The following is a 24,420-nucleotide window of genomic DNA, read 5'->3' on the forward strand; positions in this document are numbered from 1 at the left end:
CTTTCGTAAAATGAAACACCCGAAACTGTATACGGGACCATAACGAAGACCGACTGTATGTCGATACGTGAAATTCTGGAGGGAACGTCGGACGGCGTGACGCGGGGACGTAATGACGTGTGCCGTTAATCCATCTATGTAACATGTAAAACCTGAACATGAAAGGAATATTCTAAAAGTATCTCATGTAAACACCTTAATCACAATACTGTCATTCAGAATAAGGTCAATAATTAGATTATTGCTGTCCGTGTAAACGTAGTTAGTGTTAATGAGATTTCTGTCCTTAGATATTCCTGTTCTATTCATTTGTTAGAGGTTGTTACCACTCATTTTGCCCCCTTCCAAAAAACAAAAAGTGAGGGAAAGAAACTAAAATATTGGTCAGGATATTATTTATTTTATTTTGCCAGGTTTAGTAGTCTATACACTATTATTTTATTTTCACTTTTTATATATTACAATCACACAAGTAAAAATTGTGGTTCACATTTACAAATAATAACCAAATACACCTTGAGTCAACGAATTAGTTAAATCATTTCTTACTTCGGGAGTCAAAACTACTAAAAAGTTTGCAGTGTATGTAAGCAAGTCTCTCAGCGAGGGAGCGTCGGAGCAGTGGGAACCATTCCCAATGTGGCAGCTCCACAACTGTATATCCTGCCAAGGCTAGCTGCCTCCTCTTCATCGCGTACAGCCCGGTTAACCGCTGTGTCCTGTAACAATAATGGTTTCTACTGGTCACTTGAACCGCGAGCCGAACAATAGCCGACGCTGATGTAGCGTGTCCGTGGATGGAAGAATGCGCCGGTCGTTTTGTTATAGCGTTCACGAGATCGTCAGTCAGGTCAACTCCTATGCTCAGAATACTTTCTCTTTTGGTGGAGACCTCTACAGGACGTAGAATTGGTTGCTGGCTGGACATAGCTGTTGACACGGCTGGTTTTTTGCCACTGTTTTTTGTCAACTGTACCAACAAATCATCCGTCAGGGTCACTCCTGTGTGCATTTCTTTCCAGTCCAGAGGCCAAACAGATCCCTTGTCTGGATTATAGTGGCTTTGATAGGTCTCAGATGCAACTGGTAGAGGATTTCCACTGGGATCCATGTGCACTTCGAGGTCGATAGAGCGCATATGTGGTAGGATCATTCGCTTGTGCACGAATAACTTTCCTCCCAGCAGCTCCTGGAGAACAGCCTCTGCCTCAAGAACCTCTGGTTTCTGACACAATTCAGACTGGGCAAAGTCCCATAGCTTTTTAGTCACCTCCTCCTGGATTGTGGGGTTCATCCGTGGCCCGGTCCAGCCAGGCAGCTCAATCGCCACCGTCCCATCCAAAGTGAATAGATCCTTCTTCAAATCTATTAATCCTGTGACTTGGTTTGTGAATTCTGGGCTTAAAGCCAAACTCAGTAAGTCATGTGGGAACTGACCCACAAACGCCAAGCCTAGCAAGGCTGTTAGGAGGTGTTCAGGGTAGCTACGGAATTCTGACTCTCGGTCTCGCAGGGTTTCTGTGAGGCGAGGGTGAAAGCTTGGGCACTGGCTCGGAAGGATGCCCAGGTTGCCAAACGCCCACAGAAGCTTAGCAGCATCTTTGCTCCTGTATTGAGAAGGTAAATGGGGTAGGTGTTCTGCTACAGCCAGGAGAACACCGTCATCACGGTAGTGCAGTGCAGAGCAGGTCAAAGCGATGTGCATTAAGCCCTGGACGGCCATCTGCGGAGCACGGCGAGGCACTTCCGAGCTAAGCGTCTCCAACCAGTGGAGGTGGTCCAGATGGCTGAATCTCATTAGCTTCATCACATTCACGATGCCAAAGTCACTCATTTCCTTAACTACAACACATGCTCGGTCCACAAGTCTGCGCAATGCTCCCACTGAGAGTGAGTTCTGAGTTTTAAACAGACCCAAGCAAACAGCACCCACTTCTTCACCCTTCAGCTCTTCTAGATGCCTCATTATAATGCCTTCTAGACACTGGAGAACAAATTCAGGGCACTGTCTGCTTTCTCCAAGTACATAAACAAACTGGACCAGCTCTGGTGGACCCATCTGGTTCAAATGCTTGCTAATGCAGTCACACAATTTGGCCACATACTGCGGGACTGACCGGCCAAGGCATCGCCACAGGTCAGCCACGAGCAGAAGCTGGTGCAGCTCCATCTCACTGGTCCGGCGGCTGAATTCGGCTTCGTACAATTCCAGTACGCTGTGGTGATGGGACAATCCCAGTCTCACGAAGGCACGCAAAACTTCAATCAGCTGCAGATGTGTGAAGTTTTGCAGGTTCTCCACGCTGTAACGCAGCAGCATGGAGAACCGCATGTTGCCTCTGACCACCACGGTCTGTTCGGGTTCCAGGCGGCCAAGTTCGCAAATAAAATGAGCTACATTCGAGGCGTCAATGTTTTTCATCAAGGCAGCTTTATGAAGCAGTAACAAGCCATCTTTTATCTGAATAGCAGGTGGACGCTGGGACACGTCATAGGTCATCATGCTGTACTCAGGCCTACATCTCTGAAAGGCCCGCGTGTCCCTTTTTATATACGGGTAGACGTCATCTTTAGGATGATCAGAAGTACTCCCTTTGTCAGCTACTTGTCTATTAAAAGCTAAACCAAGCTGAGCGTTTTTAGAGATGGATAAGTGGCGCGAGGAACCGATCATATAGTGATTACTCTGCTGTCTGAACCCAACACCTGGGACGGGCTGAGAGGTTTCCTCTTCTCTCACCGGACCTCTTTGGACGGCAGAGTGCTCTGCTCTGGATTGGTAATAAGCAGCGGGATTGTATACCAGCGAGCAGCCCTCGCCGGTTTCTGCACCCCGTCGCTGCTCTACTGTTTGGCTCTTTTTCTCTTTCTGGACTTTCCCATTTTTCCACTCGGACGAGTGATACTGGACTCTGTACACTGGCGAGGATATTGATTGGGCGAACACACGCAGCGTAGCTGCTTGACGCCACAGTGCCCTTGCAGACATCCAACAGATGAGCTAAGGGGAACAAATGGTTCATAAATGGTTGAATAATTCAGATTAGGTTTTGAATCTAAACCAATCTTCATTTGTCTAACCTTAACAGACTTAACCGGATTTTAGAATGTAATTAATGACACAATAATCTACATATCCCTGTCTTCTTCTTCCTCCTCCAAAAAAAAAAAAAAAAAAAAGCTAAAGGACACGTTTATTTTAATGTCTTTAATCTTTATCAGTCTTTGGGGTTGATTCATAATAAGAAAGAAGTTCTCATTTTGCATCAAAGCACAGCTATTGCATTTGCCATCTAGAACTGAAATCCAGCCTGCTGCCTGATTAATCCTAAACCACATTTCACATCAAGACGTTTAGATGTCAGTTAACCTTACATGTCACGTTTTAGCCCAGTGGCTCCTGCTTACAGCTATCAAGCTATATCTATTGCCGTGTCATCATTCATTCTGCTAAAGATCCTAAACATGTTGATATAAATATACTTACAAAGCATGTATGTCACAATCTGTTAAAGTATTTACACACAGAAGAACACAAATCACATTTTAGACGCGGTCAGCTCGGGCTACATGTGCGCCGCCATGAGTGAGCCTAGACGTCACGGATCACGTGATACGGTGGCTCATTTTGGACAAAAAGAAAGTGAAGGAAGTACATTTTCATCAACTGTTTTTTTTTTTTTAAACTGAGATATGTACTTGGCCCAGTGTATGGAAAAGATACTGAATAATATGAATAATATGGATCAACAAATGACTACAAATATCATAAAAGCGTTTAAACGATAATACTAATCCGATGTCACCACATACTATATAATAATAATAATAATAAAAATAACAAAGCAACAACAATATATTATTATTATTTATTTGTTTGTTTGTTTATTTATTTATTTATTTATGGATATAGTATGTTGATGTCAGATTAATAATAATAAACATAATTGTTATTATTATTATTATTATTATTATTATTATTATTATTATTATTATTATTATTATTATTAATTTATTCCTGGATATAGTGTGTGGTGATGTCAGATTAATAATAATAGTAATAATAATACACATTTTTAAAAAATGTATTTATTACTGGATATAGTATGTAGTGATGTCAGATTAATAATAATAAACATCGTTATTATTTATTTATTTATTTATGGACATAGTATTTGGTGATGTCAGATTAATAATAATAATAAGAGGAATCATTTTTTTAAAATGTATATATTATGTAGTGATGTCAGATTAATAATAATAATAATAAGCATCATTATTATTATTATTTATTTATTTATTTATGGACATAGTATGTGGTGATGTCAGATTAATAATAATAATAATAAGCATTGTTATTTTATTATTACTATTATTGTTATTTTGTTGTTTGCATTAGTGTGTTTAATAATCAAACAATCTATATATAATATAATCTTGCGTCTGAACTGTTTCATCTGAACACAATCCAACTGTTTAAACATTAGGCACATTATTTCAATATGTACAATAATATTTGCCTATTTGTTGAATTAAAATTGTTATTAGATTCTAATGTAACAAAATGTGAAAAATCAGAAACAAATTTCTGCCAGATGCTGAATTAAAGAAAGTAAAATTCTCCCTCAGAAAATTCTGTTTTGCTAGTAAGGGGGAGAAAATTATTAATAATAATTAGTCTTGTTGTTGAGTAACATTGGTGCTTACATTGTTATTACTTATTTTAGGTAAATCCTGGTGGACAATCGGTGGACACTGAGTCCTAAAATAGTGTCCTAGTCCTTATTTCCTACAAATGGCAAAGTGCATTATGGTCATTCTGTACTCTAGAGAATACATCCATGTGCTGAATATAATTATATACAATATATATTATGTTGTATATATTGCATACAGTGTGTGTGTGTGTGTGTGTGTGTGTAAAAAGTGAGATTTCATGAGCATGCTGGATTTTCTCCTTTATGGCTACAAAAAGCCAAACTTCAGAAACAGGACACAATCTTGGCTGTACAAAGAATTAATCCCAGGTCAGAGTTTTAATGAGAGGTTTTAATCGCTGAATTGTTAAGCCATGATTCAAATTAAGCGGTACAACACAAATGAAAGAAAAAGTCAAATAAAACAAATCTCTGCTTAATCTAATCCTTGTTGGTGCAGCTCACGGCCCAAGAGTTGATCTGAATTAAACTTGTGATTTAAAGTGTCACTCTATCTCATGTCGTACCCTTCTCCCACGCTTTACTTCATTCTATGATCCTATGATGAAAACAAAAACTTTGAAAAACCCTCATACTTAATTAATTTTATTCACATCTTTATTAATTGAATTCATATTTGCTAAGATATCATTTTTTGCCCCCCCCCCAAACGATTTCTGAAGCATAAAAAACTCAGAATGAAAACAGTGGCGACAGTTTCAACAGATCCTTCCTTCAAACATTTCGAGAAATATGAGACGGAGGGGAAAATAGACATCAGGGGCTCTCATGGTCTTCCCTTCTTATAACACGTAATGGCCGATTGAACTTATTATCATTATTATTATTTTATTTTATTTTTTTGGTAAAGATTTTAATATATTATATTATATTCCTATATCGATAGTTTGAAAAATAAAAGCTGACATGTCAGTCTCATTAATTCACAAAAGTATTCACACGCAATAGCTCGGTATATTTGGATAGAATAGATATGTACACATAAATAACAATGATATTTACATGCAGTCGACTGCCCCTTTGTCTCTACCAAGAACACAGCAGGACACAACAGAATTACATAGCAGCAAATGTGGCCAAAGACAGTAGAGGGGTGGTGTCCATCTAAAGCTTTGTTAGATTATGTCTCGCTTAACACCTAGTGTCATAAAGCTACAAAAATAAATAAATAAATAAATAAGCAAGCGTACAAATCTGGTCACATGATAAGAAAAATAAAATCGTATGTTTATGATTGTGTATTACAGCAGTGTAGTTTTTAAGATTGAATTAGTATTAGGCATGTGCTGATAGTACGTTGTAGAAAATTCTTATTACAGTTTACACCGATCAGCCATAACATTAAAACCACCTGCACCTTGTGCCGCCAAAACAGCTCTGAGCCGTCGAGGCACGGACTCCACAAGACCTCTGAAGGTGTGCTGTGGTGTCTGGCACCAAGACGTTAGCAGCAGATCCTTTACGTCCTGTAAGTTGCGAAGTGGGGCCTCCATGGATCGGACTTGTTTGTCCAGCACGTCCTACATTGGATTGAGATCTGGGGAATTTGGACATCTTGCTCAAACCGTTCCTGAACAATTTTTTCAGTGTGGCATGGCGCAGTGAGGCCAGTGCAATTAGGGAATACCGTTGCCATGAAGGTGTGTGCTCGGTCTGCAACAATATTTAGGTAGGTGGTACGTGCCAAAGTAACATCCACATGAACGCCAGGACCCGAGGTTTCCCAGCAGAACATTGCGCAGAGCATCACACTGCCTCCACCAGCTCGCCTTCTTCCCATAGTGCATCCTGGTGCCATCTCTTCGCCACGTAAGCAACGCACACACACCCGACCGTTCACATGATGTAAAAGAAAGCGCGATTCATCAGACCAGGCCACTTTCTTCCATTACTCCATGGTCCAATTCTGATGCTCACGTGCCCATTGTAGGCGCTGGATGGATGGACAGGGCTCAGCATGGTCTCTCTGACCGGTCTGCGGATACGCAGCTCCATACGCAGCAAGCTGTGATGCACTGTGTGTCCTGACTCCTTTCTATCAGAGCCAGCGTTAACTTTTTCAGCAGTTTGTGCTACAGAAGCTCTTCTGTAGGATCCAATGTTATGGCTGATCGGTGTATATCCCCTGAATACTTGTGATGTTTACACAAATTTGACATTTTTGTAAAGTCACGTGACTCAAATCTCAGTCATTTTTTCCACCTTAAGTGTAGAAAGAATAACTACAAATGAAACACGTTTAGACTTGGTCACAGATCTGATATCGGACTGGTATTATATCGGATTTCAAAAAGCGTGCGCGTCGTTATGGCTGGGCAGCATGACCATCTGATATTGATATTACAATACGTTACAATAATCATAAAATAAATTACAAGTGAATCGCAGTAACCTTTCGGATAATATCACGGGTATCGTCAGAACTGTTATAACATCCTTCCCTACTCAGGAAATATTTTTCTAGGATTTCATTGGTTAAAAATGATATACTGATATGTTTATGTACTGATAGCTGTGGCATTACGATTTGGATTTACATGTTGTAAATATGATTTTTTTTTTTTTTTAATGCTTCTTTTTGTTTGTGAGGTTTTTTTTATTTACATTTTTTAAACAATCAGAAAAAGTAGAATTTGGCTTATTAAGTTTTGACTCACCATGGGCCGCGCTGTCGTTTGCTGACTGATTGGCTGAACGACCGTATCTGTGCTCGTTTGCGTTTCCAAACTACTTGGATGTAGCACTTGATTGGAATTTGACACATATCTGACTAGTTTAAAACTGAGTCAAACTTCGGTTTAAATTTAAACTCACAACTTGACGTACAGTAACTCCAAAAAAAAACAAAAAAAAAAACCCATCAAATGTCAGATTTACAAAATTCAACTTCAAAACCAGATATCAATGTATAATTGTGGCATTTTTAGGTTAAAAAAAATCTCAATATTTTGATCTATACGCATAGTATATTGTGAAATTTATCATGAAGTATCGTGATATGATATTTTGGCCAAAACGCCAGCCCATTACACAGCTCATCAAACTTTCATGCTGTGTACTAGGCAGAATGAAAGTCCGATGATAGGAATATTTTTGATAAGTTACCATGACGACACTATCATGTGTGTTGAATATCACGGTGTATTGTGTTATTAGCACATGTCTAATTGGCATGTAGCCTACATTACTACAAGTCTTCTGTGTTATATGGAGCACATTAGGGCTTCATCTAATATCCTGAATCTTTCACTGAGCCTATGCCTTTTCGCTATTCGACACCAAAAGTGATACCTGAGTGATTTCATTTGTACATGAACTCATTTCCTCATAAGTATTGTAAAAAAACAACAACAAAAAAACACTTCTAGTGGCAATTTCGCAATTAATAGCAGGATTAAGAGGGCAACTGGGGTATCAGTGACCATTCAGTAATAAAAGAATAATATAAAATAATTCGTTTGATCGTCACATGGTGTGTTTTAGAACGATGATGATGTAGGCTTTGTGACAAAAGGTGTTACTGTTTTGTTTTTGTTTTTTTCTTTTTTCCTAATGCTACCGTTTTTCGACCTCCATCTTCTCGTCACCGCCGGTTGTAAATATATCTAAACCATCTGAATTCACACTACACAATCGCACTACCTACTCCCCCTCGAAACCACACCAGTCACAACTCAGGTATGGCAACGAAGCCTGTGTACACGGTGTACTTACTTCAAAACATCACTTCAATCTACTGCATATTATATATATATATATATTTTTTTTTTATAAGTCAAATATTCTAAATGATACTTTCAGAAAGTATACATTGACACATATTCTTTTTTGGAAGAAGGTAAGGTCCCACTTAAACAGACTCAATAGTTCATTAGCGGTGGACGGACCGTGCTTCAGAAGTACGCCGTGCTCCGACCACACGCTAATCTAATTTCCCTCTTAGCACTTTATATTTCATTATTTTTTTTAAATAATTTTTTTTGGCTCAGCCGCTGACTCCTCCGCTAACTAGCAGCTTCATAAACCAAACCTCACTCAGCAGATGCTGTTCATCAAACACACACCTCTCTTAAAAAGAAACATTGTCTGAGACCAAAGCAAAGTGCATTAAACTATTTGTTGTTTTTTTTTGTTTGTTTGTTTGTTTTCTTTTTCCAATACCTCTCGCTCGCTCTCTAATATATTCTACATTGTTTCGGAAACATGGAATACAAAGGTGAAAAGCAGAAATGTTCTGTTAATACGGTTTCGAGTCCAATTGACCACGTGTCGGTCCTCCGCCGCTGCTTTCGCTATCAGAGCAGGAGGGTTGAGGCACGCTCCTATACAACACACCAGGTCATGGAGTCCACTGGTAATCACCACCGCGACTACGTCCACTATGAGGGGACTCGAGACCAGCAACGCCTCCTAAATATTTGGTCCTTCATTTTGGAAAAAAAAACAAAACACACACACACACACACACACACACACACACACACACACACACACTGGTGTGGTATGGACAAGCACCATAGATAGGAAGAGAATCACACGTCTCTCCCTGTAGCTTCGTAGATTTAAAAACAAAAGAGTCTCTTCGGCTAATATGGATGCTATTCTATATATTTATTATCTTGTTTGCTGTAAGGTTTGGAGAGATATTATTTAAAGGAGCAGTCTGTAATTTGTTCAGGCCCGTGGTTGCTGCCTGTAATGTGAAATGCACTTGCAGTGAAAATATTAGCTTTGTGTCGCCTTATAAGGGAAAGGGGCGGAGTTAAGCGGCTCTTTTCCAGCGTGAAGTGGTGGGGGGAGGGGGTGTTAAACTTATTTCCAGGCCGGAAAAATGTAAACAAACCTAAATGAAGAAACTAGCCACATCCACTGCATGGCAATATTCCAAATCACAGTTTGTTTGTTTTTTCTTTGAAATTATATGTTTCTGCTTTTAAAAAAAACACTGCACCTTTAAATAATATCAGTTGTGTTTTTAAAGTTTAACTTGAGAGAGATTTATATCGTGATGTATTTGTTATCATGAACCGTGCATTGAGAGCTAGCTTACAACAGTCTAGCCTTAAATCTGGATTATTAATGCCTGATCCCTTATCCCCTGAGTGTTCCATCTATTCGCGCTCCACTCGGCTACAGACTCAGGGCCAGCTCTTCCTACACACCCCACCACCCAAACGAACACCTTTTAGGATCCAGAGCTTTTCCTAGGTCAGTCATAAGGCCACACAAACATATTACTTAGCAACTTGCACCCCTCAACCCTGACGTCTGCCTCACTCAGCAGGGCATCCTTGGACTGTCCTCAGAAGTTATAGACATGACGTTTTTGTTTCAGGAGGGTTTGTACTTAACGCTATTGTAACTGGTGCTCTAAGTGTTTCTCTTTTTTTTTTTTATACTGCATCAAAGAGGTCACATTTACTGGCATCATATCTCTGTCGACTCGATCCTCTCCAGACGAGTGGGAACGGGCCACGGGGGCGCCAGCTGGTGCAGGGCGGGCACCTTTTTCTCTTCGACCGGGGGAGTCGGGGAGGTGATTGACACGGCCACAGGAGCTGTCGTGGGCACCTCGAGACTAGCGGATGGAGGCGGTGAAGTTGGTGTTGCCGGCGATACCAGGATCGGAGTGGCCAGCTGGGCTCCGAGCTGGTCGACGCGCTCCTCCAGTGCCTGGTTCTTCTGCAGCATTTCTACATAGCTGAGCTGCAGCTGTGCCTGGTACTTGAGCACACGCTCTTTTTCTCCCTGCCAGGTTTGGCGCTCATGGGCGAAGGTGAGTGCCTGGCGCTCGCGCTGCTGGCGCTCCAGACGCAGCTCCCCCTGAAGTAGCTCCAACTGGCGCCGCAGGTCGCCCGCTTCTTGCCGCTGCACCTTGGAATCATCGCTCTGCAGGCTGAGCAGCGGGTCCGGGGCGGGCAGAGCAGGCAAAGGGGGGAGCGAGGGAACAGTGGGCAGAGATGAAAGAGCGGGCAACGAGGTGGGCGTCTCTGGCGGGCTCAGTGGCGAGAGGAGGCGTTCCCGGCTACGAGACAGCACCAGCTGACCCATATCGGCCAAGCTGGGCTCGGTGGTGCGAGTGCTAGCGGTGTTGCTAAGCTCACTCAGGGCTTTCTTCAGCCCCGCCACCTCCGTCTCAAACGCACTTAGCTTGTCTCTCAGGACGGTCACCTACAGGGTAGGACAAAAATTAGAGACAGAGAGCCAGTGTGAATGAATGAGGGGAAAAGACGGAGTAAATAGTAGCTACCTGACTCAAGTCTACAGACATTTGAATGCAGTGAATAGGGAAAAAAAAAATTCCTACACAAGGAAAAAAACAACCAGTAACTGTTTCATTATCCAGTCAGTACTGGAGCCATCAAGCTTAATAATTTATATTCTGTCGTGTTAACAAATTAGCACATGGGTTCATATCCTAGATACAAAAGAGGCGTATACTGGCGTACTGCAATGCGACTAAATTTAAGCAGCGATATGAAATGCTAGTTTCGGAAGTTAATATTCCATGTAACCTGCTTAGATTCGTGTTTGCTAATATGTGATTAGACCGAAACCTTTTTATTCAAATTCTGAATTACAATAATTGAATTAGGGTCAGACGTGCAGTATTACAACGTTACGTTTGAGCCCAACAATAATCTCATCCAATCGAGAGAAAAATTAGCTGAAGAGCTAAATCGGGATTTCCAGACAAGTTTACAAGGGTGTAGTTCAATGAGCTGGAGTTGGGTTTCCCTGCACATTTTGCACAGGCGAAACTGTAAACATCATGAAAGTCTTGGTAATGAGTGGATACGCTGAGTTGTATTACGGGAAGGAAAATGAAAATAGGGGCTTTAATGCTGCGGTGACTAAGAAAAAAAAAATTTTCTTCACATGCTGCTTCCCATAGCAGCATGTCCACTTGATAGACACAATGTTGACATGGTCACTACAGTAAATCAAGAAGCTAGGATGAGTTACTAGTGTGTTGAAACAGCCTGTTTCACACATGATGACGAAAGTATTCTTTCGAAGAACTTAAGCAGGCGTGTCCAATCTTATCCAGGAAGGGCCGGTGTGGGTGCAGGTTGTCATTCCAACCAAGCTTGAGCCACACCTGAGTCTATTGAAAGCCAAGATCACCTGATTAAACAGGTGGAATGAGGTGTGGCTCCTGCTTGGTTGGAATGAAAACCCACACCCACACCGGCCCTTTGCGGATAAGATTGGACACCCCTGACTTAGAGTATATTAGAGTATAGTAAAGTATATTAAGACATCAGACTAATTAAGCCATCTGCTTCTGACAGTCCCAGTGAAATTACAGATGCAACCACTCCATCTTTGAGATCAGTTTATCTAATTGATGTATTTTTGCTTGTAAAATAATTTTTTTCAACACGACACAACTTGTACAATGTTTTCTGTAGGTTAGAGTTGTTGTGTAGTGATGTTAATGGTTACGGTATGACCATGTTTATTTCTGGTCATTGTAGTCGTCCCTATAGCTGTCCCTAACTAGTTTAGGAGCAGGACTAGGAAACATTTCTCTACAGCGTAGGACACAAAAATATAACAAAATTGACGTAACAGGTACTGGCCCAATACCTCTGTCCCCCGTCCACTGCCTCATCTTTATGCATTGATGCATGAACGTTTTTTGTTTTTTTTAAATACTGTTTTTTCAGTGTACGGATATTCGGGCAGAGCCCTTATAAGGGTTGGGTTTGGGTTAAGTCAGCACCTCGGCCAGCATGGCCTGCAGTTCTGCCTCGCAGCGCTCCAGCTCCAGCGTCTTGGTGCAGAAGGACTCCTTCAGGCTGATCTCGGCCTGCTCTCGCTCCCTCAGCTGGGCATTCAGCTCCTTCAGCTGATTCCTCAGGGCCACCATCTCTCCAGCACGCTGGGTCACCTCGCCCTGGCTCTCCCTCAGCTGTTGTTTCAGCAAGGAGATCTCACCTGCCTTCTGACATACCTGGAGAGCAAGCAGAGGGAATGATGGCCATACGAGTGCGCTCCAGGTCACGGCTGTTAAACTTTAGTATAAGGGGGCTAAATGGGCGAACCAAGCACATGGGGTATTGCTGGCCATGCCACCAGAAGGCTGTTATTGGTAACAGTGACTATTAGAGAGCGGTTACTAATTAACTGACAGCCTCAAGTGGGCCAAACTTTTTAATTGGTCAGACCAGGCCATGGGCAACTCATTAAACAGGTCTGGTGTAACATATCAGGGTTAACTAACGCTAATAGCTCATATTAACTTGCTGTCACTAAAGTCAGGATACTGGGAGTCTCAGCCTCAGACACTCTGTTCACAGGATATGGAGCATCTGAAATCTTCTGTACACTTTTCTGGCCACAACCTTTAGGATCCTGAAGGCTGCATTCTGATTGGCCGTTCACACTTCCAGTGGGAAAACGAAAAAACGTGACACCCTGAGCTTTCTGGAGCAAAAATGTTTATGAAACTCAGCTATAAATGGTATTAAAGAGTTTTGTGTGAAGCAGTTAGTGGTGAGTGAATGATAGTACTGCGTGTAACAGCAATGATACAGGAATCTGAGACTTGCTTGGCAAATGAATGTGGTTAAAATTTCATCAGAATACAATCCAGAACTGGAATGCATGAAATGTTATAAATGGGGTCATTGATTAAATGTACAAGACTGTCTAGCAAAGCTAGTGGTCTAGCATGTGGACCACTAACTACATAGGTTACTGATTGAATATAAAGGTTCAGGCTTCGTATAGCAGCTCAGATTGCTGCTGATGTTTATCCCAGCAATTTGGCCCAAGCCCCCCCCAACCCCCCACCCCCCCACCCCACCCCCACAATAGACAGTGATGAAAGAAACTGTAAGCCATTGGACATTTTGCATGAACATTTGCATTACATTACCAATTCAGCAACCATCAGCTAACAACTATGATTATGCTAACATCACCAATTTATTGTCTAGATTATGAAAGATCCCTATAATCCTTTTTGGACGATGACAAAACTAAACAAAAACTAATATCCTGGTCTATAATGGGCAGTTTTAAAATTGGCCAAAGATTAAATTTTCAAAAAGTTTCTTGTTACACTTTATTATTACTAATTGCATTACACTTCTTGCTCAAAGTCTGAGACATGTCTTGCCTGATGGATTATATCTGCGGTAAGGAGACCGGTATTTAATTAATCTCTATCCTCTCACCTCCCACTTGGTCTCCTCCAGCTTTGGCAGGAGGTCGGCCTGCTCCTTCCTGTAGTCCAGGCACTTCTTCTCCAGCTCCTCACGCTGGGCCAGGAGCAGCGTCATCTCGTCCTGGAGCCTGCGCTTGTCCTGCTGCAGGCGGCTGATCTGGGCCTGCAGGGCCTGCTGTGAACGCTGGGCGCGACGGGTCACCTGCTGCAGCCGCCCGGCGTAGTTCTGCCTCAGTTCCTCCATTTCGCGCTCCCACACCCGCTGCTTCTCCTCGAACACCTGCACGATTGCCGCCTCGCTCTGATCCAGGTTCCGTCTCATGTGGAGTACCTTGGAAATGAGGAATGGGAGAACACAGAAAGCACAATCAGCGCAGGAACAATGCACATGGAGTTTAATTTCTAGTTAGATGAGCAATGATGAAGTACCTCCATCCTCACCTCTTGCTCTCTTTCCCATAAGCGGTCCTCTAGGTCACGAATGACGTCGTCGGAGGACGGCGATGGCCGCAAGGGCGCCGGCGCATCACTCAAGTGGCTGAGGCGCTGATAAGATGACGAGCTCTTGCCTGAAGACGAGTGGCCACTGTCAGAGGCACTCAGGCCGTTCTGGTAGCCTGGTTTATCTGGCTTGTCCAGGCCGGTTGTTGCAGTACCCAGGCGGTTGATGTGGCTGGTGGAGGCACTGAGGGGCCCAAGGGCCGGCGGAGGGCCATAGCCTGAACCCGTACCTGCATACGTGGGTAGACTGGTCAGCGAATTCCTGCCAGAATCAGACAGGCTGCCCTGGCCAGTACGAATACCTCCGCCAGAGTGTGTTCCTCGGCTGTTAGGGGTTTCCTCATCCGGACGGATTCCCGAGGCACCCTGCCCACCTCTCTCACCAGCACCGCTGCCTGACGTGCCCCCACCTGCTCCCACGCTGGCCTGAAGGGGGCACACCAGGTTTTGCATGGAATGAAAGCTCTTGGGCACCACAGGCTTGAAGGCGGAGGGACGGACCAGTGCGTCAGGGTCCTAAATAGGAACGTAATGGCTTGTTTACTACAAATGTATAAATTAGACATATAAAAGTACACAAAGCATGAGTTTTGACAAAATAATTTCATCAGGTATCGGTATTAATCTGTGGAAATGCTGGATACTTACACTTGAAATGAAATGTGTACCTACTTAAAGCTGCTGGATGTAAGATTTGGGGATTTGGTCCTCTGGTAAAAAAATGCTATTGCAAGCTACATGCAGAATAACATTTCATAATGTGGATTGTGCCATGTTATCCATTTACTATGGCCTTAATTTGGGTACACTTTCAGGAAACAGGATAAATATCAGGAGGTGTATTATAACAGCATGTTGTGGGGAAAATTGTAGAAGAATCGGTAAATAGTTTCTCGTTGCTATCTATGGAATGACATCATCAACTAGTCTCCAATATGTATTTCTATGGGCACAACATACATCAATGCATTGTTTGTAGTAAACAAAATACCTGTATATATACATACACGTCACTGCATTTCATATATGTATGCAAAAGGAGCGACATGCAAAATGGACTGTTCCGACTGAACTTTAATAAGAGCTCAAGCAGATCTATTAGTTATACCACACCAGATATGTCACCAAAATGAAATACCTTCCCCTCGGTGCTCAGGCCGTGCTGTACCTGTGCTTGCTCCAGCTTGCCAGAGATGGGCAGGATGTTGGGAGGGTTGTGGTTGTCCGTCTTGGCTTTACTCTTGTCCTTGTGCTGCTGCTGCGCTGGTGCTTGATGGCTGCTGTTCTTGTTTTCATTGTTGTTGATGTTGAGGACTATGCTGTTTCCACACAGATCCAGGCTCTCGCCTCGCCTGTGGCCTGGTTCCCTCCTCATGGGCCCATTGGAGAAAGGAGCGTTCGAGAGCAGCCGCTCACCGTTGACAGTGTGCTGCCGATTCGCATTGTGAGAAGCGGCGGCGCGCTCGGAGTGCTCGTTGGCAGTGACGCCTGCTGTCTTGGTGGCCGGTGCTGGCAGGCGGTCAGCGCTGAAGCTGCGGTCATCCAGACGCCGGCGGACAGAGTTTGGGGGCAGCGCGGGCGCCAGGGGCCCGTTCGGGGTGGTCCGCGTGCCCACACTTCTCATGGTGATGGCCCGCTGGCTGGAGGCTCCACTGCCCACGCTGCCCATACCAGGAGCTCAGAGCCCCTCACTCAGCCGGCCACCGCGCCAATGAGCCGGGGCAGGCAAGGCGGCCGGGCTTGGCCGCAGGTACGCACACTGCACAAAAGAAAAAAGGAGAACGATCAGTGAAGCACATGGAAATAATTCACTGAGGACAAGAGGGTAAGCTGATGCTGCATCCAAAATCCTGCTATCACCATATTTGACATCATAACTCCTATCCATTTGGTTGTGAACTTGAGTGTGAGACAAAGTAAATAAAATACAAATAGAACAGAAATACAAAATCCAACAGAAATGCACGCAGTTGCAAATTTTCTCTGACTGCACTTAAATTGTTCTGCTCAGCCGCTAGTCTCAGCCTGACATCTTTTGTACACTTTTCTGGCCACAAGCTTCAGAATCTTGAAGGTTGCAATTTAATTCTCTGCACCTCCACACGTTGGCAATTTTGCATGCCAACAAGTTTCCGAAGGGAGAAATGTTTGACTTCTGTGACACGAGCTATACGGAGGAAAATATTGTCCATTTGCAATGACACACCCTCTTCCTGTGAAAGTAGCCAAGACTCTCTAGTGAAAGACAGCGGTCTGGCTTGTGAGACCACTCAACACCTTTATTGAATTTTACACCTCAAATTGATATACAGTATGTCTGTATTATAATATGCCTACGGTGCCCTCCACTAATATTGGCACCCTTGGTAAATATGAGCAAAGAAGGCTGTGAAAAAGTGTCTTTATTGTTTAACCTTTTGATATTTTGTTTTTTTTTTAAAAATCACAAAAATACTCTGCTCTCATGGATATTAAACAATTGCAAACAAAACACAGGTTTATCCAAAAAAAAAAAAAAGAATCTTTGTTAAATATAGGTGTGCCACAATTATTGGCACCCTTTTAGTCAATACTTTGTGTTAACTCCCTTTGCCAAGATAACAGCTCTGAGTCTTCTCCTATAACGCCTGATGAGGTTGGAGAATACATGGCGAGGGATCTGAGACCGTTCCTCCATACAGAATCTCTCCAGATCCTTCACATTTCGGGGTCTACGCTGGCGGACTCTCCTCTTCAGTTCACCCCACAGGTTTTCTATGGGGTTCAGGTCAGGGGACTGGGATGTCCATGGCAGGACCTTGATTTTGTGGTCAGTAAACCATTTTTGTGTTGATTTTAATGTATGTTTTGGATCACTGTCCTGCTGGAAGATCCAACCACGGCCCATTTGAAGCTTTCTGGCAGAGGCAGTCAGGTTTTCATTTAATATCTGTTGATATTTGATCAAGTCCATGATGCCATGTATCCTAACAAAATGTAAAGGTCCTCTGGCAGAAAAACAGACCCAGAACATTAAAGATCCACCTCCATATTTAACCGTGGGCAAGTACCTCATGAACTTCTCCACATGGCTACCTCTCTGTGTGCGCCAAAACATCCTCTGGTATTTACTCCCAAAAAGCTCTATTTTGGTTTCGTCTGACCGTAGAGCCCGATCCCATTTGAAGTTCCAGTAGTGTCTGGCAAACTGAAGATGCTCGAGTTTGTTTTTGATGAGAGTAGAGGCTGTTTTCTTGAAACCCTTCCAAACAACTTGTGGTGATGTCGGTGACTTCAGATTGTAGTTTTGGAGACTTTCTGTCCCCAAGACACAACTAACTTCTGCAGTTCTCCAGCTGTGATCCTTATAGCCTTTTTTTACCATTCGAACCGTCCTCTTCACAGTGTGTTGAGACGATATAGACACACGTCCAATTCCAGGTTGATTCATAACATTTCCAGTTGACTGGAACTTCTTAATTATTGCCCTGATGGTGGAAATGGGCATTTTCAATACTTGAGCTATTTTCTCATAGCCACTTCCCATTTTGTGAAGCTCAACAACCTTTTGCTGCACATCACAGCTATATTCCTTGGTCTTACCCATTGTTATGAATGACTAAGGGCGTTTGGCCTGTGTGTTACAACATATTTATACCCCTGTGAAACAGGAAGTCATGGTTGAACAATTTCCCGTTCCTAGTCACCCAGGTGTGTTAAAATTTTTTATTTAATTTTTTTTTTCCTCATATGAATTTATCAGGGTGACAATAATTGTTGCACACTTATATTTAACAAAGATATTTTTTTCATACACCCGTGTTGTGTTTGCAATTGTTTGATATCCACGAGAGCAGAGTATTTTTATTAATTTTTTTCAAAAAGAGATCAAAAGGTTAAACAATAAAGACACAGCCTAACGTGCCTTACTATTCTACCTAGCTTTCATCGACACAGTTTCCTACATTACACACAATGCCTGTTCGACATTACCCTTCTTGCAATGGGATTTAGCCCTCGCCTTGGCTCTACATAAAGAGACCGATGCAGCAGCGCTTTAGTCCTTTAGTCTGTCCGACTCTGACACCTTTTCATCTGTGCTCTGTGTTCAAGAAGGTCAGTTTCCAAAGCTTCAAACTTTCATACCAATACCACCATCAGCGCCATCGTGCTCATCATCTCGTAGCTCACTAAATAGCTAACTAACTCTGAGTCTCAGTTGTAACTGTCGTTTAGCTGCATTGCATTCTGGGACTTTGAGTCCCAACACTTAAAACGTCTCCACACAATGGCACACGGTACAGACACCTCGTCAGGACGTAACAACGTTATGTCAGCTAGCAAGATTTACCTCCCTAACCAACCTCCACCGTAATGGAATAATCCGTCCATACATCCATTTTCTATACCTCTTATCCTACACAGCATCACAGACAGCCTGGAGCCTATCCCAGGGAAATTAAGGCACAAGGCAGGAGACACCCTGGACAGGGTTGCCAACCTATCACAGGGCACAATCGCACACATATTCACACAAAATGGCCAATTTGGAAATCGCAATCAGCCTACAACGCATGTCTTTGGACTGGTGGAGGAAACCGGAGTACACTGTGGAAACCCCTAAAGCACGGGGAGAACGTGCAAACTCCGTGTACTCAGGACGAAGGCAGGATTCAAACCCCAACCCCAGAGGTGTGAGGCGAATGTGCTAACCACTATGCCTAATATAAAGGAATATTTTCAAATGTCCTCAATAATCTACAGAGTGTGCTGAATATCGCAGTATATTGTATAAGCATTATACATTATGCATATTTGTCGATACAAATAAATACATGTAGACATAAAGCTCACTGTGTGCAGTGTGGTGCATAGTGATGTGCATAGTGATGTGCATTGAGCTTTCTATGATGCATGTAACACTGAAATATAGAGCACACACACACACACACGCGCGCGCGCATTACTGCTTTATAACACCTCGGCTGATAACCTACACTGAGGTTATTACAGTGCACTGGAAGTCATGTGCCATCTTAGGAAGTGGTCCGTGTCTGAGTGCAGTATCCTCGTTTATCCAGCAGGGGTCCTACGTTGGATTGGCAGTGGCACGTGCCTCCACTACCTCTCTCTCTCTGCTACAGTCGCTCACTCACACGCATTACATCATCACTCCCATGCACGCACACACACACACACCTCGATAATTCCCACCTCCGGTTAATCTCAGACACTGTGATGATGATGATGATAATGATGATGATGATGATGCTTGTGATACACACGTACTGGTGGACATCAGACGTCTAATTGGCGTCGCAGAACAACATTCACCTGTTTCACTGAAGCACCCGTGATGCTGCAGACGCAAACTTACAGGCTGATGCTATGATGCTTTGGCACACAGTGCATTTGAGAGTGATGGATGGATGGCCACAGACGGATGTAGGTTGTGATGGTGAAATGGAGATGGTTTGGCCTGCATCGAGAGACCAGAGAAGCTCGCTCAGCTTTATTCCTCCTCTCCAGGCCCTCCTGCGTGCCGAGCTCGTGCTCTGAGCCCATCACAGATACAGATGCATCCAACACCTAAACCTTTATGACATCCGCATCCACATATGCGCTTGCAAACATGCAGCGTTTGATCAGTGCACACACCACACCACACATCACACCACAGCGCACCTTTACAAAGGATTTACAGGCCCTGCAATGAGACACATGCAGAGATGGATCAGGTGTGAGGTGCTTGTAATGTTCTCTCTCAGAAATCTGCTCCACATCCCGAGAGCACAATGGAGAGGCTCACTACGGATGATGCACGATCCTGCTCGCGCTGTTTTTATTCCCTGTCTGTCTTCTTTACGCGTTGCATAATTACATAACGCGTTTGGGTCCCCCAAAAAAAAAAAAAAAAAAAAAAAAAAAACACTAAAATGCGTTAAACGATGCGTTTCTGCACCCTGACCCCCCCCCCCCCACACACACACACACACACACACCACCACCACCACCACCTTTCCCTTTTCTAAATCATATAAAATCCTGTCGTCTTTTACTCTCAATCGAATAAGCAACCGTGCTAAAAAATAAATAAATAAAATTAAAAATAAAAAAAAACGCGGACTCGTGCGCGCTCGCTTTCACACACTCTAGCTCTGTGTCGCGCGCGCGCACCTCCCGTTAAACCAAAACGCAGCCGGTAAAGCAACATTATCAGCTTTTTTTTTATTGGGGGAAGGGGAGGGGGGGTAATTTAGGGCACCGATGGATGCTGAGAAAGCCGCAGGTACTTACTGGTCGCGCGACTCCTCTTCTTCCTCTTTCCCTCGTACCGACGTCCGTGAGCGCGCGACTCTCCCGCCGCCGCTAGGTTAGGTTCCGCAGATTCCTGGGGAAACGGTAAAGGGTAGGGGGCGGGGGGAGAAAACGGAAAAGAAAAAAGCTCGGTGTGTACGCACGCACGCACGCGCGCTCGCTCTCTCGCTCTCTCTCACACACACACACACACCGGAGCTGGAGGATGATGAGGTGATGGAGGTATGGCTCGAGCGCGTCAGCTGTGTCACACACACCCACCGACGCCCCGCCCACTTTTGGGGGTGACAGACACGCCCACTTACCCCTCCCACACACCCCCAGGTACCTAATGCGCATGCGTGTTAATTTGGCTAGCATATGCTAGCCATATAAAAACCATAATGAACTTTTTTTACTTTCACACTATCCGTTGTCACCCAGATGAAGATGGGTTCCCTTCTGAGTCTGATTCCTCTCAAGGTTTCTTCCTCATGTCATCTTTGGGAGTTTTTCCCTCACCACCGACTTGCTCAACTGGGATAAATTCACACACTTAAATTCTGTGTCCTGTGTTTATATATTTCTGTAAAGCTGCTTTGAGACAATGTCCATTGTAAAAAAGCGCTATACAAATAAAACTGAATTGAATTGAATATAGAGTGCTAGCTCAGTTTGAAATGCCATACTAGCATACACAATACATCAACAGTTATGTTATATAACATCTAATACATAGTATTCATACTACACACACACACACATTTATCCACATCGCTTTGAAAGGACAGAAACACGAAGGAATCCTTCTACCACATCATTGGATACCATTACTGGACCAGTGAGTGGACTTTACATGCCCACGGTTAAATATGGCGGAGGGTCTTTAATGATTTGGGGCTGTTTTTCTGCCAGATGACCTGGACATTTTGTTACGATATGTGGCATCATGGAGTCATCGACATCAAATCGACTATCAAATATCAACAGATATTAAATGAAAACCTGACTGCCTCTGCCAGAAAGCTTCAAATGGGCCGTGGTTGGATCTTCCAGCAGGACAATGATTCAAAACATACATCAAAATCAACACAGAAATGGTTTACTGACCACAAAATCAAGGTCCTGCCATGGACATCCCAGTCCCCTGACCTGAACCCCATAGAAATCCTGTAGGGTGAACTGAAGAGGAGAGTCCGCCAGTATGGACCTCGAAATCTGAAGGATCTGGAGAGATTCTGTAAGGAGGAACAGTCTCAGATCCCTCGCCATGTATTCTCCAACCTCATCAGGTATTATAGGAGAAGACTCAAAGCTGTTATCATGGTAAAGGGAGGTAACACAACGTATTGACTAAAACTGTGCCAATAATTGTTGCACACCTATATTTAACAAAGATGTATATATATATATATATATATATATATATATATATATATATATATATATATATATATATATATATATATAATTTATTTTTTTTTTTATTTTTTTTTTTTTTGATAAACCTGTGTTGTGTTTGGAATTCTTTGATATCCATGAGAGCAGAGTATTTTTGTGAATTTTTTTTTTCTTTTTTAAAGATCAAAAGGTTAAACGATAAAGACAATTTTTCACAGCCTTCTTTGCTTATATTTACCAAGGGTGCCAATATTAATGGAGGGTACTGTATATTACGTAGGGGCGAAATAAACAAACTGAGAGCAAGGAACTGATGTAATATATGGCAACAAAGTTATAGACACCTGACACATATATCACCCATATGTGCTTTTTGAACATCCCATTCCAGGTGTAGTCCCGTTTTGGTGCTATAATATTCTCCACTCTTCTGGGAAGGCTTTCCATTAGCTTTTAGAGCGTGACTGTGGGAATTTGCGTTCATTCACCCACAAGAGCATTAACGACGTTGGGCGAGAAGGACTGGCGACCATTCAGTATTCCAGTTCATCCCAAAGGTGTTCAGTAGGGTTGAGGTCAGGGCTCTGTGCAGGACATCCGAGTCCTTCCACTCCAGCGTCAGCAAACCATGTCTTCATGGAGCTCGTTTTATGCACAGGGGCATTGTCATGCTGGAACAGGTTTGGGCCCCTTAGTTCCAGTGAAGTGAAATTGTAATGCTACAGCATATAAAGCCATCCTATACAACTGTGTGCTTCTAATTTTGTGGGAACAGTATGGGGAAGAACCACATATGGGTGTGATGGTCTGGTGACACAAACCTTTGGCCATATAGTGTAGTGTATAAGTGTAAAAGTCAGTTTTAACACTCACACTCTTAAAAACTCTATATCAATACTCATTCCTCCTCTCTCTCTCTCTCTCTCTCTCTCTCTCTCTCATTATTATCAGCTGAGGAGGAACAGAAAATAGCTCCGGTCATATGACACAGTACAGCAGCACTCCACTGGCTCAGCTCTTTCTCCAAGTCAATATTTCATATTGTCTACATGCCGTGTTTATCCCAGAGTCCATATGGTGTTTGGTGGCTATTCAACATCCAAACACCATATCGGTAAGCTGTTATTTCATCTGTGTTTGGCCTTTGTGCCTCTCTCTCTCTCTCACACACACACACACACACACACACACACACACACACACGTGATGAAAACAAATCCCAGTGGATAATACACACCTGATGTATTATCTGATAATTACCTGATAATACACACCCATACAGCGCACAAACATTTAACTCTTTAATTTTTTTTTTTTTTTGTGCACAGTTCTTCACAGAACAGGTTATCCCACACGCCTGCTTTCCTTTCTTGCTTTTCTCTCTTCATTCACAAATTCACTGGTGACATCAACAATTTGTCAAGGTTACTATGGCGATGGTCTCCATCCAACTGGAGCACAAGCTGCTTTCATATGACTGAGGATGGAGGGAGAGAGAGAGAGAGAGAGAGAGAGAGAGAGAGAGAGAGAGAGAACCAGCTAACTATGATATGTGATTTTGCACATACGCATCATTCGTCTGTAATTCATCTGGTGGGAAAATCTGTCGTGTCTTGAATGTCACTTAAGAAACAGTTCAGCTGGCATGTCATTGGTGTGAATTCACTTGTAAGAGATGCTCTTCATGTTTATAGATTCAGTTTGTAATGTTTGAAAGCATTCCCAGTCTGGTCATAATTCCTTCTAAAAACTGTAAGATACAATATTCCCATGCATGGGAAGAGGGTATGTTCTTTATTTAGCTTTCATGTGCATTTCTCCAGCCTGGAAATCAGCTGCATTTACATCCAAAACTCTTTCGCTCGATCACGTTTACATAAAAAAAAAAAGTGGAGTATTCAATTGTCAAGAAGCATAAAGGCTTTTCGGTGTTCTTGCGATTTACGTTACAGTCAGTAGAGGGATCTAAACGTTACAAACCGCACCTTTAACCATAAATATTATTTTCTCTCTCTATGACAAAACACAAAATGTTAAGATTGGAAATTTCAGGTGTGAAGCATAGACGCATTTTTGACATTTCTTAAAGTGGACTTATACAAATATTTGCATTTATTCATTTATTGGCAGTCAGTTTTATGCAAAAAGACAACAAAAAAAATCAACATTTTAAAAATAATAAGTGTTAATACACAGCGTATCTTTCACACTGCTCCAGTATCATCAGCACAGACAGGATAAAAAGAGAAAATGGTCATACAGTTACATGCAAATGTTTGTGCACTCCCCTGGAAAATGACATCATTTGTTAAAAATAGCATAGAAAGTAATTGTGCATTAAGATAT

The 24,420-nt window shown here is 42.8% G+C and overlaps 3 protein-coding genes across 6 annotated transcripts in view; all 3 read right to left on the reverse strand.

The window, feature by feature from the left end:
* Positions 1-378: 378 nt before the first annotated feature.
* On the reverse strand, positions 379-3,622 carry LOC108260462 (FAST kinase domain-containing protein 5, mitochondrial). Its single transcript, XM_017460781.3, has 2 exons — positions 3,488-3,622; positions 379-3,001 (listed from the first exon to the last, which is right to left on the reverse strand). The coding sequence occupies exon 2, from the start codon at positions 2,987-2,989 to the stop codon at positions 539-541; it is 2,451 nt and encodes an 816-aa protein (XP_017316270.1). The 5' UTR covers positions 2,990-3,001; positions 3,488-3,622; the 3' UTR covers positions 379-538.
* Positions 3,623-5,017: 1,395 nt separating this feature from the next.
* lzts3 (leucine zipper tumor suppressor family member 3) lies at positions 5,018-20,959 on the reverse strand. Of its 4 annotated transcripts, none has more exons than XM_047151960.2 (6): positions 20,674-20,959; positions 15,566-16,156; positions 14,338-14,913; positions 13,907-14,227; positions 12,448-12,678; positions 5,018-10,889 (listed from the first exon to the last, which is right to left on the reverse strand). In XM_047151960.2, exons 2-6 carry the CDS (start codon positions 16,064-16,066, stop codon positions 10,146-10,148), a joined length of 2,373 nt encoding a protein of 790 aa, XP_047007916.1. In that variant the 5' UTR covers positions 16,067-16,156; positions 20,674-20,959; the 3' UTR covers positions 5,018-10,145. The 4 variants fall into 4 exon arrangements, with proteins under 4 accessions (XP_047007916.1, XP_017314922.1, XP_017314921.1 ...); XM_017459433.3 differs by having other exon boundaries at positions 14,326-14,913; XM_017459432.3 differs by having other exon boundaries at positions 15,536-16,156.
* Positions 20,960-23,832: 2,873 nt separating this feature from the next.
* LOC108260366 (transmembrane protein 127) overlaps positions 23,833-24,420 on the reverse strand; it is an 11,842-nt gene continuing 11,254 nt past the window's right edge. Inside the window, exon 4 of the mRNA XM_017460610.3 lies at positions 23,833-24,420. This exon is cut by the window's right edge and continues 4,653 nt beyond it. The gene's annotated coding sequence lies outside the window, so the exon portion shown is untranslated.

Source organism: Ictalurus punctatus, chromosome 28 (assembly GCF_001660625.3).
Source record: "Ictalurus punctatus breed USDA103 chromosome 28, Coco_2.0, whole genome shotgun sequence".
Classification (NCBI taxonomy): Eukaryota; Metazoa; Chordata; class Actinopteri; order Siluriformes; family Ictaluridae; genus Ictalurus; species Ictalurus punctatus.

What these genes read in the sequence shown, in the direction of transcription:
- LOC108260462 (XM_017460781.3), bottom strand. Translation starts at nt 2,989, where the DNA reads ATGTCTGCAAGGGCACTGTGGCGTCAAGCAGCTACGCTGCGTGTGTTC.
- lzts3 (XM_017459431.3), bottom strand. Translation starts at nt 16,066, where the DNA reads ATGGGCAGCGTGGGCAGTGGAGCCTCCAGCCAGCGGGCCATCACCATG. An exon ending in GCCTGAGCACCGAGGGGAAG is followed by an intron (nt 14,914 to 15,535) that starts GTATTTCATTTT and finishes GTTCCTATTTAG; the next exon opens with GACCCTGACGCACTGGTCCG. An exon ending in TGCAGGCCATGCTGGCCGAG is followed by an intron (nt 10,890 to 12,447) that starts GTGCTGACTTAA and finishes CCTACCCTGTAG; the next exon opens with GTGACCGTCCTGAGAGACAA.